This window comes from Setaria italica, chromosome VI (genome assembly GCF_000263155.2).
Source record: "Setaria italica strain Yugu1 chromosome VI, Setaria_italica_v2.0, whole genome shotgun sequence".
Classification (NCBI taxonomy): Eukaryota; Viridiplantae; Streptophyta; class Magnoliopsida; order Poales; family Poaceae; genus Setaria; species Setaria italica.
The window spans coordinates 17,523,794-17,543,063 of NC_028455.1; the positions used below are offsets into that span (position 1 = coordinate 17,523,794).

The following is a 19,270-nucleotide window of genomic DNA, read 5'->3' on the forward strand; positions in this document are numbered from 1 at the left end:
TCATCAATTAGAGGTTGCAAATAGACATCAATATTCATTCCAGGAGATTTTAGCCCTGGTATCAACATAGACATCATCCAATACAATTGTTTCAAACACAACCAAGGAGGCAAGTTGTAAGGGATTAGGATGACAGGCCATGTAGTGTATGCAACATTCAACATCCCAAATGGATTAAAGCCATCAGCTGCAAGACCGAGCCTTACATTGCGAGGGTCTGATGCAAAATTCTTATACTCGCCATCCACATGCTGCCATGCCAACGAGTTTGCAGGGTGACGCATTTTCCCATCATGCACTAGTTCATCCTTGTGGCACTAAACAGCTACGGCTCTGATACCACTGTTGGGATATGAGGTAGGCTACACTAGCGCAAATCAAAATTTCTACCGCGTAAAACAAAAAAGAACTGTCGTATAAGGATCACGGGATTACCACTCGACGCACTACTGGTGCAGAAGGTGTAGATTTGCGTCGATGCAGTGAAGACGATCAACATAGTCGTACATAGTCGATCAACGTAGTCGTACGTAGTCGATCACGTCAACGTCCAGCAGCTCCTCCACGTGCAGCAAGATCGTCCTCGTGCCGCGGCTCGTCGTGGGCTCGTCGGTGGCTCGTCGTGGCTCGTCAGCGGCTCGTCCAAGTGATGTAGGCGCAACACCTCCAAGGTGTCCACACATGCAGGGAGGAAGCATCGCAAGCCGGACTACTAGATCCGCGAGTTGCAACAGGCGAGGGCGTGGGAGGCGCGGCAGATGTGTTTCACCAAAAGGTGTAAACCCTAGGGCGCTCCCAACCCTCTATTTATAGAGGTTCCTGACGGGCCTCTGGGTACGAGGCCCATTAGTACTTCTAAACCTTATCCAACTCGGATCAGATCCGAATTGGGCTTCCAGCTCGTTAAGTGTGTGACCCTATGGGTTCAGATACGTATAGACATGGCCCGAGTACTCCTACTCGGCCCAATAGTCGGTAGCGGCCTCTAGCAAGACGTGCCAACTCCTATACGCACACGAAGATCATATCAGACGAACCATCACAACATAATATACATGCTATTCCCTTTGCCTCACGATATTTGGTCTAGCTTCAAGCCGACCGCTCTTTCTCGATCCTGTGATTCGGAATCCCTTTGTAGGTTAACTCTTAACCGTACGTAGCATGGCCATGCATTTTTGGATCCGATCACTCGAGGGGCCTAGAGATATCACTCTCAATCAGGGAGGGGCAAATCCCATCTTGATTGACCATGTCTCATAGCATGCTTCTTGACAAACCCGAAAGCTACCTTTATAACTACCCTGTTACGGCGTAGCGTTTGATAGCCCCTAAGTAGGTCGATCCACATCTTGAATACATGCGACAATCTCAGGTCTAAGGACAAAGTCAGTGTCCCAGGTCTTGCCAGATATGCATCTAACATGTTCGTAGCTCCACTATTACGCATCAGCTGCAGCAATGTTGTAAGAGGAATCGGTGGTGACCACTTCAATCATGTCGCCAATCCACTGGACGAGGCACTGGTGCATTGTAGATGGGATGCAGCAATTTGCGTAGATCCAATCTCATCCGAGCAGCATATTGTAGGACCCTTCACCGTTAATGACAAAGAAGGTGGTAGGTAGGGTCTTACTGCTAATGGTGAGGTCGACGTAGAGTGCCCCCCAGGCTAGAGATATGTTGCCTTCAAAGTCCTTGAGCATCATGTCCGCTTCTTCACCTTTGCCAAGTTTTTGGAACATGGCATATGGCATGATGTTCACAGCCGCGCCTCTATCTACCAACAACTTGGTGACTGGTCTTCCATCGACTTTTCTCTTGAGGAACAGAGCTTTGAGATGCTGGCGTTTTTTGGCCTTGGGTTTTCCAAAAGTGGTGGTCATTAGCTCCAAAGCTAGTTGCGCCATCCGCTCCTCTGCCTCTTTCGTGTCATCGCGGTTAGCGGGAGCCATGAACTCCATTGGCAAGATGAATACCATGTTAATGTCGGTAGCCGAATCCTGATCATTATCTCCGTCATCAACTTTTCCTCTGGGGCACCAAACTTGAGACCTGACTCCTTTTTTATCCAATGCTTGCCTTTGTTCTTCCTCTTGTTGTTCCCATTGGCGCAAGTGCTGGACCCTTCTCTTCTGGGATTTGGTCAAACCCTTTGGGCACCATCTGGGGTTCACTGGTTTACCCGACAGTTTCGTACGCTCCCAGTCTAGCTTTTGGCCCAACGGATTTTCGTCAGAGACCCTTACGTCAGCCATTTCTCCCAGCCAATTGTGTGCGTTAGCTCTGCCCCCAGCTGATTATGTTCATTCACTCTGCCCCCCAGCCGATCACGCACTGAAATTCACCTGTCACCTCGCTCGAGCCTATTTCTACTGATCGGCTCTTGTCCTCTATCTCCGGAGTGTGACCTCTTGAATGGACGGGTGCCACGGTACCGGCCGTTGCACTCAGGACAGTTATCGACCGACGGCAATCTGAGGTTGTTCTCCCAATAGTTGATAAAGAACGGACACCTCTAGTGGTCTTCATGCCAGCGCATCAATTCTTCCCAGCACCTTGTGTCTTCATGTTGCCTTTGGTACTTGTTGAGTAGGTCTCGAGACGTGATAGGCTGACGCAGCTTCTCCAAGTTCCCATCCTCTATTTATGCTCGCCCTTTTCCTTTAACATCATCAGCCGAGACCTGGTTCCTGGGGTCCACCGTCCTATTCCTTTTGGTCGATTCTGACGTCCGTTCCTTGGTCTGAAGTGCGTTCCTACCGCCGACGTCGACCATATTGGCTGGGAAGGGATGTTGGTCGATTTTCATCAGTTTTGCTAGCTTCGCGGGGACTTCGAATTTAAGTCTCCCTTGCTCGAAGGCTGACTATATTTGCTGATAGAAGACTTTGCACTCATTAGTATCGTGAGATGTGGCATTGTGTCATTTGCAGTACTTCATCTTCTTAAGCTGTTAGGCCGATGGGATGGTGTGGTAGGGCGAGAGCTTGATCTGTCCTTCCTGTAGTAGCAAGTCAAAGATCTTATCGGCCTTAGATGTATCGAAGCCGAACGTCTCTGGCTCTTTCTTTCCAAACGGGCATGAGATTGGCTTTTTGCCCTTGACCCATTCTGCCAAGCTGATTTCCGCCTGCTCTTCTGAGTCAGATCCTCCCACGTATGCCACCTTTTTCTGGAAATTTCTTCGTTGGTCAATGGGGCGCACTTCCTGACTTGACAACCAGTGTATTATTTGGCTCAGGCTCTTGAACTCTTGAGAAGCATATTTTTCTTTGATGTGCGGTAGGATCCCTTGAAAAGCAGTATCGGCCAACTGGCCATCAGTCAGGACCTGACTGTAGCACTTGTTCCTAATCTCTCTGAACCTCTGTATATAGCTGGCCACCGATTCATTGCTTCTTTGCTTGAGACTAGTTAGATTTGACAGCTTCATTTCGTGGACCCCTGCAAAGAAGTACTTATGGAATTATTTCTCCAGATCAGCCTAAGTGATGATGGAATTGGGTGGCAGCGTCATAAACCATTGAAAGGCCAATCCGGACAAGGATGATGAGAACAAACGCACCCTCAGAGCATCTTGTGCATCGGCTTCTCCGCACTGTATGATGAATCTGTTGACGTGCTCCACCGTAGATGTGTCATCTTGACCCAAAAATTTAGTGAAGTCGGGTACCTTGTACCGATGAGGGAATGGCAACAGGTTGTAAGCGGGTAGGTACTGTTGGGATACGAGGTAGGCTACACTAGCGCAAATCAAAATTTCTACCACGTAAAACCAGGAAGAACTGTCGTATAAGGATCACGGGATTACCACTCGACGCACTACTGGTGCGGAAGGTGTAGATTTGCGTCGATGCAGTGAAGACGATCAACATAGTCGTACGTAGTTGATCAACGTAGTCGTACGTAGTCGATCACGTCAACGTCCAGCAGCTCCTCAGCAGCTCGTCCACGTGCAGCAAGATCGTCCTCGTGCCGCGGCTCGTCGTGGGCTCGTCGGTGGCTCGTCGTGACTCGTCAGCGGCTCTTCCAAGTGCTGCAGGCGCAACACCTCCAAGGTATCCACACGTGTAGGGAGGAAGCGTCACAAGCCGGACTGCTAGATCCGCGAGTTGCAACAGGCGAGGGCGTGGGAGGTGCGGCAGATGTGTTTCACCAAAAGGTGTAAACCCTAGGGCGCCCCCACCCCTCTATTTATAGAGGTTCCTGACGGGCCTCTGGGTCCGAGGCCCATTAGTACTTCTAAACCTAATCCAACTCGGATCAGATCCGAATTGGGAGTACTCCTACTCGGCCCAATAGTCGGTAGCGGCCTCTAGCAAGACGTGCCAACTCCTATACGCACACGAAGATCATATCAGATGAACCATCACAACATAATATACATGCTATTCCCTTTGCCTCACGATATTTGGTCTAGCTTCAAGCCGACCGCTCTTTCTCGATCCTGTGATTTGGAATCCCTTTGTAGGTTAACTCTTAACCGTACGTAGCATGGCCATGCATTTTCGGATCCGATCACTCGAGGGGCCTAGAGATATCACTCTCAATCAGAGAGGGGCAAATCCCATCTTGATTGACCATGTCTCATAGCATGCTTCTTGACAAACCCGAAAGCTACCTTTATAACTACCCTGTTACGGCGTAGCGTTTGATAGCCCCTAAGTAGGTCGATCCACATCTTGAATACATGCGACAATCTCAGGTCTAAGGACAAAGCGTATATGTTGTTTAAAGAGAGAACTACTTCTCGTTTTGGGTCAGTCCTAGCACATGTCTCCACATGTGCCCACATTATTAGTTCAACATCTCCATGTCCATGACTTGTGAAACATAGTCATCAACTAATACATGTGCTAGTCTAATATTCATGTGTGTCCTCACATGAACTCCGACTAGGGACAACTTTAGAATAACCATACAATCAAAGAGTTTCACATACAATTCACATAATTGCAAATCAATTCAAGTAGCCTTTAATGGATATTCAATGAACACAATATACAAATCATGGATACAAATGGAATATCATCATCTCTATGATTGCCTCTAGGGCATACCTCCAACAGGTACAACATCCTGTATGTGTAGGTTTGCACCTTTAACTTCAGCCCGAACTGGTCTTGTATTATATCAGCTATTCTTGTGGTCCAATCCACCTACTACTGCTGCTGTTGCTGATGGACGATCGGCGGAGCCATCGGCATATGCTGTTGAACTTGCGGCACAGTGATCGGGTGGAAGATTGGTGCATGCTGCAGAGCAGGCGGCTGGATAGTCAGCTGAGGAGCCGACGGCTGCAGACGAATAGGGTCAGGGTGTCGTAGCGCATCTGCTGCCTCATCATACAATGCTATTGGCGCTACATCCCTGAAAGGATCTGGAGCGCTTGCCCCCCTGCCGATTTTCGGTGAAGTCTGTTGATACTGCGGGGCTGTCGGTCGAGGAGCCGATGGGAACGATATCTGCACCGGAGATCTTGGAATATAAGATCCTGGAGATACTCCGTAAGCAGTGGATGGATTCAGACCGGTAGGTATTCCTGCCATTCCCCACAGCACCGATGTCGTCAACGGCGGTTGCATAGGAGGAACAGATGCAAGCCGAAGTAGTACTCGTGTTGGAGAAGGTGGTGCACCACTATAGCCTAGGGGTGATGTAGCGTTGTATCCTCCATTCTGCATCTGCATCGACTGAGGAGCCGATTGGAACATGTTGGGTGTCACCGAAAAGCTTCCGACCGGCGCACTGATAGGAGGGGCGTAGGCTGGCCCATGATACCCCTACATGACGCCATTGGCCATAGAGCTGATGACAGTGTTGTACACAGTGTGAGTCATCACCTTGGATTGATCAATCATAGCCTCATAAACAGACTGCTGGATCATCTCGGACATCTTCCCTGAGTCTTCAGCGATGGTGATCTAGCGAGGAGTCGAGAGGGCGGTCTTCTTGATGGGTTCCCCGCTCCTGGTGCGACTATAGGATTGCAAGCATGCCTTCTTGAACTCTTCAACAACCTTTGCCATCTCATCCTTCTAGTCATCCTTGAGATCTGCCTCGATGGCTTCAATGATGTTGTCTTCTGAGATTTCAACAACCTTCAGTTTTGATATGTTGGATCTTTCTTTGATCCCACCGGGCATGCCAAAAGTGTCTTAATGCAAAAAATCGGACAGTGGACCCGACTCTTGCGTCGAGCACACGACCCGGGAGAATCTGCTTAACTCACTGTTTGGGTTATCACCCTAGTGCGGTTCACGCCACATGCCAGTCAATTTGACCTGTTTATTGACAAGGAAGAACAGATGTCAAATTTCAGAGATTTGATTGGCTGAAGTTTCAATCTACTCCAAAAAGATGTATCAGCGGGTTGGCCGATGTAGTGTAAGGATGACCGGCTATGAAACAGCCGATAATCACGTAGCGAATGAAAAAGGGACTGCTAGAGTAAGCTAAACAATGCTACAAAGACAACACCTGAAACAGATCTAATCGGCTATAAAATGATGAGTAATGTATTGATATAGTCGATAGTTCGTGCCTTAAGCTAGATAACTAGTGATAAAAACTAAAATAACAGGCGAAACCTATAATTCTAGCAAATATCGATAACTGGTGAATAAATCTAAACGAAAAAATAGTGATGTGCCCAAAATTAAAGCTTAGATGTTACTCAAAACGCGGAACTTACAAATTAGCTGGAGATCACGTTGATGCAGCCCTGCCAACTCGCACGAACTCGTGAAAAGAAAAGGGTTTGGCAAAGTCACCGACTTGAAAGTAAAGTTGCGTGAAAAAGTAGATTTGTATTGATGTTTGTTCATATTTTTTGCCAGCCTCACGGGGCACCTATTTATACCCTATTATAACTCGTTTCCTAACCAACTACGACTCAATATTCTTTTCTTATTCAAAGCAACAAATATTTACATACGGATACAACTCGCGTCGGAGTCGAACATCATCCAATCCTCTATGGGCCAACCTCATCTTCATCTTGTTACCACCTTGGCCCATTCAAGCCCATCTCAACGCGTCGGCCGAGCTGTTCTGGCTTCCCATCGGCCAGACCCCATCAATCTCATCGGCTAATCGGCCGAACCACTGTAGCTTTACTGGCCGATTTCTCTAGCCATAGCTTCTTGTTTAATCACATCAGCACTTTCTTCCCATTTGGACGCCGACCTGACATGTGTCAAAAACTGACGTTAACAACCATCCATCTCTACTTGGCTGCCATGCGACCTCCTCGATGTCGACGCGTGTTCGAGCTCTGTCAAGCCTCTGACGGCCGTCCCACTTGACTCGACTGACACTGTTTTCATCTCGTCATGTTCTCATGCTCTTCCGTGCACCATGTGGATCGCCCATGACTCCGCCCAGACTCCTCGAGTCTCTCGGTCCAAGCCTACTCATGTTCACCCTTCATTGCCCTTAGTCCATCGGCATGAACCTTTCGCTTGACCTTCACCACACGCCGTCAACCGCCACGTCGCATCCTACAACTGCACATCACAAGCCTAGAGCAATGTCAATACAACACAATGTAGTCCATCACTCAACATCCAAGGGCGACCAACATTGGTCATGAGTAACATCCCCACTTTTTAGAGTTGACGGGTCCATAAACTCGGGGTCCCCAACAGGACCGCTTCCCGTAAGACTTAGCCCAACAAAGGGCGTAGCAGCAGTGGATATCTAGGCTGGTCCGAATGCACACAGTTGGGCCGAGGCCACGGCCCGGCCACCGACCAGCTCCCCCAACCAGAGGGCTCAGTTAGCAAGCTGACCAGACGAAGCCCGCAAAGGGTGGGACCACAGTCCGACTCTGACCAGAGTCTTCCGACCAGCTCTCCTCGGCCGGATGCTCCTGACCTGCGTTCCCGACCAGGTTCCAACCAAGCTGCTAGTGTTGACCCCCGACCAGAGGTAGCCACCCAGTGTCAGCCCTAGGAGCAGGTGGGACGGATAACGATGCAACACCCAGGTTAGCCAGTCGTACGTTGAACCATACCATGCCACGCCTATGCACGTCCGCACAGTGGCGTCGTAAACCTACCCGCTACGGCGTGATGGCCTGACACTATGGTGTGATGGCCTGACGTAGCAACATGATGACCTGACGAGGAGAATAGGGACCGAGGATGGAGGCCATACCATATCCCCCGGCATGGGATTCGACAAGACTAGGAAGTGCCCGTACACCCGCTCTTTCTTTTTCTCCTTCTGACTTGTAAGGGTCACCCCCTTGTGCTATAAAAGGGCAGGACCCCCTTCATTCTGAGAGAGATGAACGACGATAGACGCGAGACATGCATGCACATACTCTTGTAACACACTACACTCCTAACACTTAGCTCACGCCTGGGCTCCTACACACCAGGGCTCAGACACCCCCCTTCTTCCTCCTCTCGTTTGTATCCCCACTGCAAACTTTGAGCACCTGGGCTCAGGAATAAAATTAGCGGCAGCGGATATCTGGGCCGGTCTGACTGCAAATAGTTAAGCTGGGGCCATGGCCCGGCCACCGACTAGCTCCCACAACCAGAGGGCTCGGTTAGCAGGCCGACCAGACGAAGCCCGCCAAGGGTGGGACCACGGTCCGACTCCGACCAGAGTCTCCCGGCCAGCTCTCCTCAGCCGGATGCTCCCGACCTGCGTTCCCGACCAGGTTCCCGCAAAGCTACCAGTGTTGACCCCCAACCAGGGGTAGCCACCCAGCGTGGGCCCTGGGAGCAGGTAGGACAAATAACGATGCAACACCCAGGTCAGCTGGCCGTACGTCGAACCATACCACGCCACACCTGCGCACATCCGCACAGTGGCGTCGTAAACCTACCCGCTACGGCGTGATGGCCTGACGTAGCAACATGATGACCTGACGAGGAGAACAGGGACCGAGGACGGAGGTCATACCATATCCACCGGCATGGGATTCGACAAGACTAGGTAGCACCCGTACACCCCCCCCCCCTTTCTTTTTCTCCTTCCGACCTGTAAGGGCCGCCCCCTTGTGCTATAAAAGGGCGCGACCCCCCTTCATTCTGAGAAAGACAAACGACGATACACACGAGACACGCACGGACACACTCTTGTAACGCACTACACTCCCAACACTTAGCTCACGCCTAGGCTCCTACACATCGGGGCTCAGACACCCCCCTTCTTCCTCCTCTCGTTTGTATCCCCACTGCAAACTTTAAGCACCTGGGCTCAGGAATAAAGTCAACGACCGACCCCTAACTGGACGTAGGGCACGTTGCCCGAACCAGTATAGATCCTATGTCATTGAGTGCTAGACCATATCCGATCAAACGTCAGATTTCACACCGACAAGAGTGTTTTAAGAGTCACAAAATTTTTTAGTCATTTTAAATTGTCCAACAAACCAATATGTTTCCTTTAATATTACTATCTAAAAATATATTAAAACTACTTTTACAACTTAACCTTGCACAAAATATGCACATTGTGCTGCATTTGGATGCTCCCTGTTAAAAACTAGCAAAACGTGTCCATTGATGATATGCTCCACAGGAAGCTCTGAGCGCTGCTCTTTCCATGTTTCACCAATGGCTCCTTGACAGCGCCTCTGCCCTCTGGACATGACTAACCTACATGACTGTCCCACTGCGAATAGGTTGCGTAGTACGGAGCACATGACTAGCCTATCATAGGGCATTAGGACAAGTCGTGTCCTCACTACACAACTGTAGGACAGCACCTTCACACCGAAAGCACCTCCTCGCAGTGGGACAAAACACACAAGGACAATGCCGCGCGAGAAAAAAAAGTAAAAAACTAGGCTCCATTCCCTTGCTACACGACATCCTAGTGCCTGTTCGGCTGGCTGATGCCTACCGGCAACGGGCAACCTTATAGCCGGCTGGATTCTGAGGGACTCGGGAACAAGTCTGTTGGTCCACCTTCGACATTCGATTCACAAAAAGTCATGGATTTCGTAGTGTGGGCTCAGAAAAGGATGACGTTTACCAATCGGTGTGGTGCTAGGAAGCACTGCACAAGCAGGTATAACCCGGACCCGTAGATGGAGATATTTAGGCAGGCTGCCGCTGCCGAGCGGCTGGCTGCTTCAACTGCAGCATCAGCCAGCCAATGTAGCACAGCCGAGCAGGCGAGTTCTCACTTGACAGACTCATCACGTTTCCTCGAAAAAAAATACGGACTCATTACGTATGCATACTGACACGTTCACCCCATCTCATGGATGAAAGAATTACATGTCGATGAGTTTGAAAAATCAAGCTAACCATATCAATGATTATTACATCGTAGATTTCAATTGGATCGGACTCTATCCCAGCTCTAACTGGTTGGTTCATAATAAGAAGAAGAAACGGACGTGCTAGCGCCTGGACGTCCGATAAATTTATTTTATCGGACGCTCCGTCGCAACATTAAAAAATAACTATCGAAACATCAAAAATCAACCCTTGCAACATGAAAACAGATGAAACATCTGGAACATACAGTTGCAACATGTGTGAAAATATATGCAACATCCAGATAGAACACTTGCAACTTGCAACTTGAAAACACTTGATGCAACAAAAGACTAAAACAGATGAAACATTTTAGAACATATTGTTGCAACATATTTATTGAACATATGCAACATCCAGATCAAACGCTTGCAACAATACTTCTGGGAACAAATGCAACATTTCGAACAAAACTCTTGCAACATGCCTCTGAAACACTTGCAACATGCCTCTGAAACACTTGCAACATATGCAACATGTGCAACATCTTCCGATATACTTTTACAACATCCATATGATTCAACTGCAACATACCTCTGGAACGTCTGAAACAATTGAAACATACAATTGCAACATAGGGGGGGAGAGAGAGCCTGGCGCGGGGAACGCCGGATCTGCGGCGAGTGGATCTTGGTTGTGCTCCATGGATCTTGCCGGTGTGGGGGAGAGGGCCGCCGGATCTACGGGCATTGGAGGCTCCTAGCGGGGAGGACACCGGGGGGGAGGGGACGCCGGGGTGGGGGAGGGCGCGTCGGGGTGGCCGGTGGCCAGGGAAGGAGGACCGCGGGGTTCGGCGGCGAGGACAACCCCGCCGCCGCCGAGGCTCCGCCGCTAATCTTGCTAGCTTGTGTGGTCACACCAGTGGGGATCGTAGCAGTAGCAGGAAGGGGAGAGGAGGTTGTGCTTGCGGAATGAATGGTTGTGAGCTTGCGGTGTGGACTCCAAACTGAACCGGTGTGCGATAAGAAACAGCAATAGTAAAAAAGATATGGACCTTGTTACGCCACACGTCCGTCCGAAGGAAGTTGTTGGCGTCGGAAACAGCAATAGTAAAAAAGATATGAATCTTGTTACGCCACGCGTCCGTCTGAAGGAAGTTGTTGGCGTCGGACGACTTGCACGTAGCATTACTAAATAAGAAAATAAGACTAGCAACGCCTTCCTCTTATCCACACACTCACACAGCCTAGCTTATCAGTTCCCAGGAACCATAAACAAATCCACAAGATGACTGGGGTGACACCCACGAGGAAGTCGCCGAGGTGCACGCGCTAGGGTATCCTTTCGCCTCAGTATGCAACCTGAATACAAGGATTCGAACGAAGAATTGCTAACCTTACTGCCAGCATCTAGCCACTTTCTTGGAAAGCACACGAGATTGCCATAGCAGGAACTAGCTGATTAGCACCAACGGCACAGTGCTCGTGACGTAATCGCCTCTCGAGCCAACTTGTAAGTTACAACAGTCTTGGTATGATAAAAAGCACAGCGACAGCTCCAAAAGGTCTGTTGGATACTAGCTAGATGAGCATAACAAGGTCCATGAGAGCCTTGAACCAACTTGTAAGTTACAAGAGTCGAAGTCACATATATAAATAACCCAACAATAACACAAGTCTACCTTGCATATATATCCTAGACAGGTCTGTCAAATACTAGTAAGATATAAACAGCACGGCAACAGCACCAAAAGTTTGTTAGATACTAGCTAGATGAGCAGAACAAGGTCAATTAGATACTCCAGCAGTGTGATGTCTACTGAAGACGCCGCCCAATATGCTTGCCACCTAGATGATCACGAATGTTCACATCAAGTGAGCCATGATACCAATATGGCTCAGGCACTGGCCACCTGTCATCCAATATGTTTTTGTCCCAATGTAAGTTGGCAACAGTCTAAGCAGACAGAAACAAGTGGCAATGCGAAACAGAAAGAAATACCTGTTTTTCTGTATCCCATTCTTTGTCCCACCACCAACATTGACAGGTATAGGATGGTTATATCCACTGTCATCAAACATAATTTTTTTTTCAGTCAACGTTCATAAAATAAGTGCCATGCCTACCAGTTAGCATTGAGATGAAAATAATACCATTCTGATGGTAAAGAATTCACTCCACTTAGAACTTCAACAATCTTGTGCCTTGGTAAGAAAGGAGTTACACCGCTTCCATCGTAGAAATTCATGCCAACAAAACTCCCATTAAGATTAATAAGCGGGCCTCCAATCCCAGCCTAGTTTTTTTTAAAAAAAGGAAAAAGGCCCAAGGTTACTGGAAAACTTGTAATTCCTGATAAGTTCAGTAGATGCAATATGATTAAACTGGTTACCATATAAAAGAACAGTAAGAGAGATTGACGACAGTACCTTCTTGATTTTACAAGTGGACACCTGAACATCTTTGCAATCAAGTTTGCAACCCCTGTTTCCACGCTTCGCTTCACCACTTGCGGCCATTAATAAACCAAATTTAGCATCACGCCCTATAGCTACAACCTTTTTAGATGAGTTTTGTGCACTTTCAATGAAGATGTCGTCCGGATGAATAGCACTGAAATTCTTCTTGAGACTGACAATAGCAATGTTATAGTCTAAATTATAAAATTCCAATGTCCCACCAGCACGTTGATTCGGTGGGAGAAACACCTCAATCTGCAATGAGAAAGCTCAGCAAACCATCATTAAACTTAAAAGACCAAAAGTAATGATAAGGACTAAGGAGCACCGACCGTCAAGCTATTATCAATGCTATCCTCATTACAACGACCTCTAACCAAACTGGCTGAAGTCAGGATGACAGTGTGCTTAGCTTTGCTTCCATGCCACTTTATAAGCAAGCCTGTGCACGCAAAAGATCTCACATACCCTAAACATTATAAGTTTACTCATTAGTTAGTGAAGATAAAATACTAGCACAGAAAAGTAAGGAGCACACAGCTGGAAAAATCACCATTGAATGAAGCAAGTGAGACAACACGACGGGATACATCTGTCACAATTTCTTTCGGAAGTTGATTCCAGACACGCTCCCCAGAGCCACGGGGTGTATCATGATAGGGATACCCTTTCCAAGGAAGTAATTCACCAAAGCATTCTTCAAAATGATTAAGCAATTGCCCATTGACTAGTTAAAGAACGAAGATCAGAAGTGAACTACAAAAAAGCAAAAGGGAGATGACAGCAATATCAAAAGCAACACTTACATTCGAGCACAAGAGGTGGTGGAATGGGATAACCACAGGACTTTAACCTGCAAATAGTTTGCATAAACCCTGATGCAATATTGAGATCATTATTAGTCCTCAGATGATATGTGTGATACTGGTAACATAGTATTCTGCGCACAATGATACATAGGCAACATTTTAGAAGATGGCTTGCAGTATTGTTCACACCTGAAGGAACTACGCTTGATACATGTTTAGGCAACGTATATCCACGGAAGTGTAGTTTTTTAGGACTGCAATAAAACATAGTTGACTTGTTATGACAAAAATAAAACACAGGAACTACACAGGGAAAAAAAATCCAATCATACCAACACATGAATCTAATCTTGTCTTGTGAAAGAATTAAAGGTATGAAATAATGACTTGGAATCAGGCATAAATATTCAACAAAAGATGAGAGGATTGAGCATATTCATGTCGCAAATACAAGTTGCATTGTCCATATTGCCACAAAGAATTGTTTAATTCTTCCTAATTTAGACCAAAACATTAAGCAGGGGCACTAAGTTAGCATCATAAGATCTGGCAATGGAACTGGTTTCAGTAGAGAGGGGTAAGAAGAACCAAATTATTTTCAAACCAAAGGTTACCATGTGAAAACTCCTAAGTCTCCAATGCTGCTAGTAAAAATGGCTTACCTTAAACAGGAAGTGGATTAGGAGAGAGGGTTTGGAACAAATATGAATCAGGTTAACTGAAGAAATAGTCCATAAATACTGTAAGTGTAGAAGACATACTTGAGTATCTGAAAATGCTTCAAGCGTTTGCAAAGTAAGTCCATTGATAGGAATGTGCATCTCAAATTTGCATCACCAGGGTCACAAATATCTAAGTTTATCCCAAGAATTTTATTATCGCACCCCAGAAGTGGCCCTCCAAGTACAGCCTAGAACAAAAGGCAAAGTGGTAGGTTTGGAAAAGATTTACTTCAATGCACACGGTGATCCTTTAGACCAGCAATAACATAAGGCAATTACGTGTTCCATGTTTTCCATCATGCCACAAAGTTATAAATAAATAAATCGACAGTATACCTTAGAGATATCTTGACTATCAGAACCCCAGGTGTTGAGGTGGTCCAGGTTTTGAAGGTGGCGTTTCTCATACAGAGATCCACGCATGGCCATCAAACTGCCAGAGTTGAAGGCACGCCCAGCAGCTTGCACACTATCACCAGGTGAAGGTGTTGCCATAAGATCCAGATCTATAGGACGGACTCCTAGGAAGCCATAGCATGTGACGATAGCAATGTCTTTATCATATAGTCCTAAGAACCCATCGGTAGTTCTATTATTAGGAAGGCGCACTGCAACCTACAGAAATAAAAGCAGCACACAAGCACAAGCTCAGAATGTTCACAGTTAGCTTGAATATACAAAGAAAAATCAAGGAACACAATGATTAGCAGCACCAACCCTCAACTTATCATCTTTATTTCTATTCTCGTTGAATTGTCTAACCAAATGTGCTGATGTCACAAATGTTGTTAGGCTTTCTCTAGTTCTTCCGTGAGGTAAAGGTATGCCCGAGCATGCAAATAACATCTTATCTCCTGGACAATATCATGATTTAAATGTCAAGTGGTGATTAAATGCAATTTAGGAAAATTGCAAAGTATAGTAGCACAATCACCATCAAACAAAGCGAGCGAGACGACCAAGGAAGACAAATCCACAACATAATTAGTACTGATTGGATAAGTTATTTGACCAGGTTTGACTATTTCACCAAATGACCTCTCCTCAAAAGCAATGTTTGAAACTTCTCTATCACGAAAAGGTTCACCGAATCGTTGCACAGCAATAGCACATTGATTCTCCTCAAATTTACGAAATGCCAGATGAGCCTCTTGATCTGATTAATAAACATGATACACCACAACTGAGTGAGTGCTTTGCTAGAGCAATATGGGCCACAAAAGAAAGAACCAGCAAATTCAAATCAACTACTCACATTCGAACATCTCTTTTTTCATGCGCTTCCAGGCTCTCTTGTCAGAACAAGATTTTGGGTAGTTAATCCCACTTGAAACTAGTGACGACTCCAGTTTGTTCCTTCTGTTTATGGCTCTCTGCTCCCTGCTCACACCTTTTGTGTAATCAGTAGTCCCCCCCTTGTTCCGCAGGGCCTTTGCAGTCCTGAAGCAGAAAAAAAAATGCAAATGCTTAGTACAGTAACTAAGACCCTTCTGTAAGCTTATAATACCCCCCCCCCCCCTCCCAAAAAAAAATGGAAATCAAAACAATGAAGCACCTTGTCAACCTTAAGGTATTAGGTTCATTGATAATACTATCAACAATAACACAATGGCGAAGCATGTGCTCAAAATCAGTACTAGATTGACCTGATTCGTTGCATATAAATGTAAAAAGGCTCAAATCTATCCAAAACTTGGTGTTGTATGGCAAATTGGCAATGAAGAAGTGACAACACAGGTAGCAAGTTCCTAGCAGCCAGCTAAGATTGACAGAAAGGGCACAGCACCAAAAAAAAAAATCTAAACATAACAGAAAGCAACCAAACCAATATGAAGTGGGCAAGTCTAAACAAAGTTATTTAACTGGCCACATTCATACATGGTTAGAAAGAAGAGAATTCGGAATTTTGCTGTAGGAAAAAGCTGTAACGTATGTAGGTGGATGTTAGCTTAAAGTTAAGCTACAGATCGTAACAAGCCCCATCCAAAATCTGTGATGTCTGAATTTCCCTATAGAAAAAAAAAACAGAACATATGCATGGTTGTTAGCTTAAAGGTTATTTTAGAAAATATAAACCGCAACCAAAAATCTCTGATGGTTCTGAGATGTGAGGGAGTATGATGGATAAACATTACTCGTAGACAACATGTACATGTGATTTTAATTAGGCCAACACATCGTACAAGCAACAATCCAAGCATAACCAACTCAGGTTGGATGTAGAGTATAACTCAACTGGAACAGATCCGTGAACAATTGCAACTATAACAGTGAGCAAATGAGTAAACAGACGCTTACATCGCGCAACTTCCCCTCGATGAATCACTAGCTAGTCGTCAGACGCGTCCCCGACCACCCCGCAGGCCGGAGTCGCTGTCAACCGTGAAGCCGCCGACGTACGCCCGCAAGACTAGCTTGTCGCTGCCACCGGACTGCGAGATGTCGAGATGTAGGGTTTTGTGTTTGTGCGGCGCCCCGGCGCAGGTGCGGCCGCGAGTGGGCAGTTGGGGAACGCTCCGCTAGGGTTAGGAGGTCCTGGAACCAGATCCTCTAGCATATAACGATAGACAGCAGAGGGACGGTACCTACGGCCGATGACGTCCGTTGGGCATCCGACGGCACGCCGAAATAAACACGGAAGCCGTCCAATTCTTGCGTTGGCCCATAGAATCGATGCGGCCCATATTCAGGAAGCGCAAAAGGGAAAGGATCCAGAGTGCTCCGGGCACTCGCCGCCGCCGCCGCGCCCGTGATGGCCATGGGCCAGCTGTTGCTGCTCGCGACCTCCCCCGGCGCTGGAGCAGGCAAGCAGGTGCCCGTGCAAGTTCTCTCCTCCATCGCCCTCATCCTCCGCAAAGGAACCGAGTGCTCCACGCACTCGCCGCCGCTACAGTGCCGCCACAGGAACCGAGTTGAGATTGTGGCTCAACTTCCTTTGTGATGATTGAATAATTCTTGCCAATTTGAGATACTTCAGTGCTGCTGTTATGATTGTTTCGATTTGAGATCTTTGAATGGCAGAATATGTACCAACGCTACTAGAATGCTCATTTGCAACACGGCAAAAGAAAGCTAAGGGATTTTTGTATGCCCATATATTGACCTCAACCATGTGTCGTCTACGTCATCTCTACATGTACACTTTCTTGTCCACGTCGTCAAGTGTTATCCACTCACAGTCATCGTCTCCACATGTACACTTAGGTCATCGAATCGCCCATCTCACCATCATCACCAGAATGGCGAATATCAGCGATACAATTCGTTTCGGCTCACTGGAGTTCCATGCTCCTGCTCTCGGTGGGACATGGATTCACCGCTCCAGGCCTTCCGCTTCGAAAGCTTGGACTTCATCGCTGACCAGCTCGGTGTATTTCACCTCCACGAGGAAGTGGACACCCCGGCATCCCCGGGAAAGGTGGCCCACATCGTCGCCGATGAGCCACTCAACAACCTCAATGTGGAAGCCCTTGCGCTCTGCATCAAGTCCGTGCTAGGCGTCAACCCCACGGACAACGACATGGATACCATGATGTATTTGCTCATCAACACTTTCAGCTAGCTCTCTGGCAGGCCTTCGTTGCCCGTGCCACACCCGCCGCAAGGATTCTTTCCTTTTGGCCTGTCGTCCCTAGTGGATGCGTACGTGCAGGGCCTCCAGAGGGTCATGATGCCATCTCTTCCCCCGTGCGAGTATGTGGGGATGGTGGACTACGCCCCTGCCTCATTTCTCGAGCTCCTCTACAACGAGACGCTTGAGAGTGATAGCTCCACCGATGGCGATGCGATGGCACTCGATCCTCCCCCGTCCTAGGAGTGCACCATGGCAGAGGCCCCGGAACGGGTCCCCGAGGTGGCAGAATCCGCCGAGACTCACACCCTACCGGACCATCGTGCAGAAGCACAGGTGCAGGCTCAGGCGCATGGCGTCGCACTACGGCAATGCCTGTCAGTTGCGCAACCACTGTCGCCGCTAGCGCGCCCGGCGCACCACTCTGTGCCTCATGCGTGCAACCCAGGAAGCGGGGCCCAGGGTCACGCCCGTCAGGTCTAAAGCAACACCATGGCTGGCGAAGATGATCCCCCACAGTTCACTCGGGCTGGACAGAACATCGCTGCCGCTGCAATGCTTCTACACAGCCTTCCTGAGCCAACTAACCCCAAGGAGCAGGCCATCCACTGGAACCTCCGGGCGCTGGTGGAAACCGCTGCCATACAACAGGCGAAGAGCTCTATTTCGCGTCAGCAGCACTCGGTCTCTTGCCCCACAAGGATGATGGGGTGCAGCAACCGAATCATTCAGTTTACTCTCCCCAGAGCCATGTCGCGCCGTGCGTAGGGCCGCGACAGCACCTCAGCCTGCCCATGCGCCGGCACCGACGCCGCAGCGCCAGCCTGTGCATGAACGGGTTGGGCCAAACTGTGACGCGCGCAGTGTCATTCACGCGCGACGTCTGGCGCAGCACGAAGCTGACGTCAACCATATGGCGGCAAAGGCAGCCGACGCGGTGCGCGACCGCTTCGATGAGGAGTGCAAAGAGGCGCACCCAAGGCGCGTCCGCCGCCAGAATGGCCGAGACAATGCCTGAAGTCCTAGCCTAGACGGATCGGAACCTCAGGCCTTTAGGCGAAACATCCAGAACGCGCCTTTCCCATAGTGTTTCCAGCCTCCCACCAACATCGCCAAGTACACAGGGGAGACAAACCCCAGCGTGTCGCTTGAAGACTATCGGCTCGCTTCTTGAGCCGACGGTGTTGATGATGACCTCTTCATCATCCAGCACCTCCCCATTATCTGGTGGAATTCGTACGAGCCTAGCCCGAGTTCCTTCCACCCGACATCATCTACACTGGGAAAACCTCAAAAAGGTCTTTGAGGGAAACTTCCAGGGGACCTATGTCCATCCTGGGAACTGTTGGAGGTATGCCCTAGAGGCAATCATAGAGATGATGATATTCCATTTGTATCCATGATTTGTATATTGTGTTCATTGAATATCCATTAAAGGCTACTTGAATTGATTTGCAATTATGTGAATTGTATGTGAAAC

The 19,270-nt window shown here is 48.0% G+C and overlaps 1 protein-coding gene across 1 annotated transcript; it reads right to left on the bottom strand.

Annotated features, from left to right (window-relative positions):
* Positions 1 to 11,783: 11,783 nt before the first annotated feature.
* On the bottom strand, positions 11,784 to 16,759 carry LOC101767100. Its single transcript, XM_004973146.4, has 14 exons — positions 16,518 to 16,759; positions 15,475 to 15,659; positions 15,154 to 15,375; positions 14,937 to 15,073; positions 14,556 to 14,834; positions 14,259 to 14,407; positions 13,687 to 13,751; positions 13,495 to 13,563; positions 13,242 to 13,415; positions 13,021 to 13,157; positions 12,659 to 12,943; positions 12,383 to 12,525; positions 12,231 to 12,296; positions 11,784 to 12,141 (listed from the first exon to the last, which is right to left on the bottom strand). Coding segments are annotated over exons 1-14 (2,010 nt in total). The 5' UTR covers positions 16,520 to 16,759; the 3' UTR covers positions 11,784 to 12,044.
* Between the last annotated feature and the right edge of the window lie 2,511 nt (positions 16,760 to 19,270).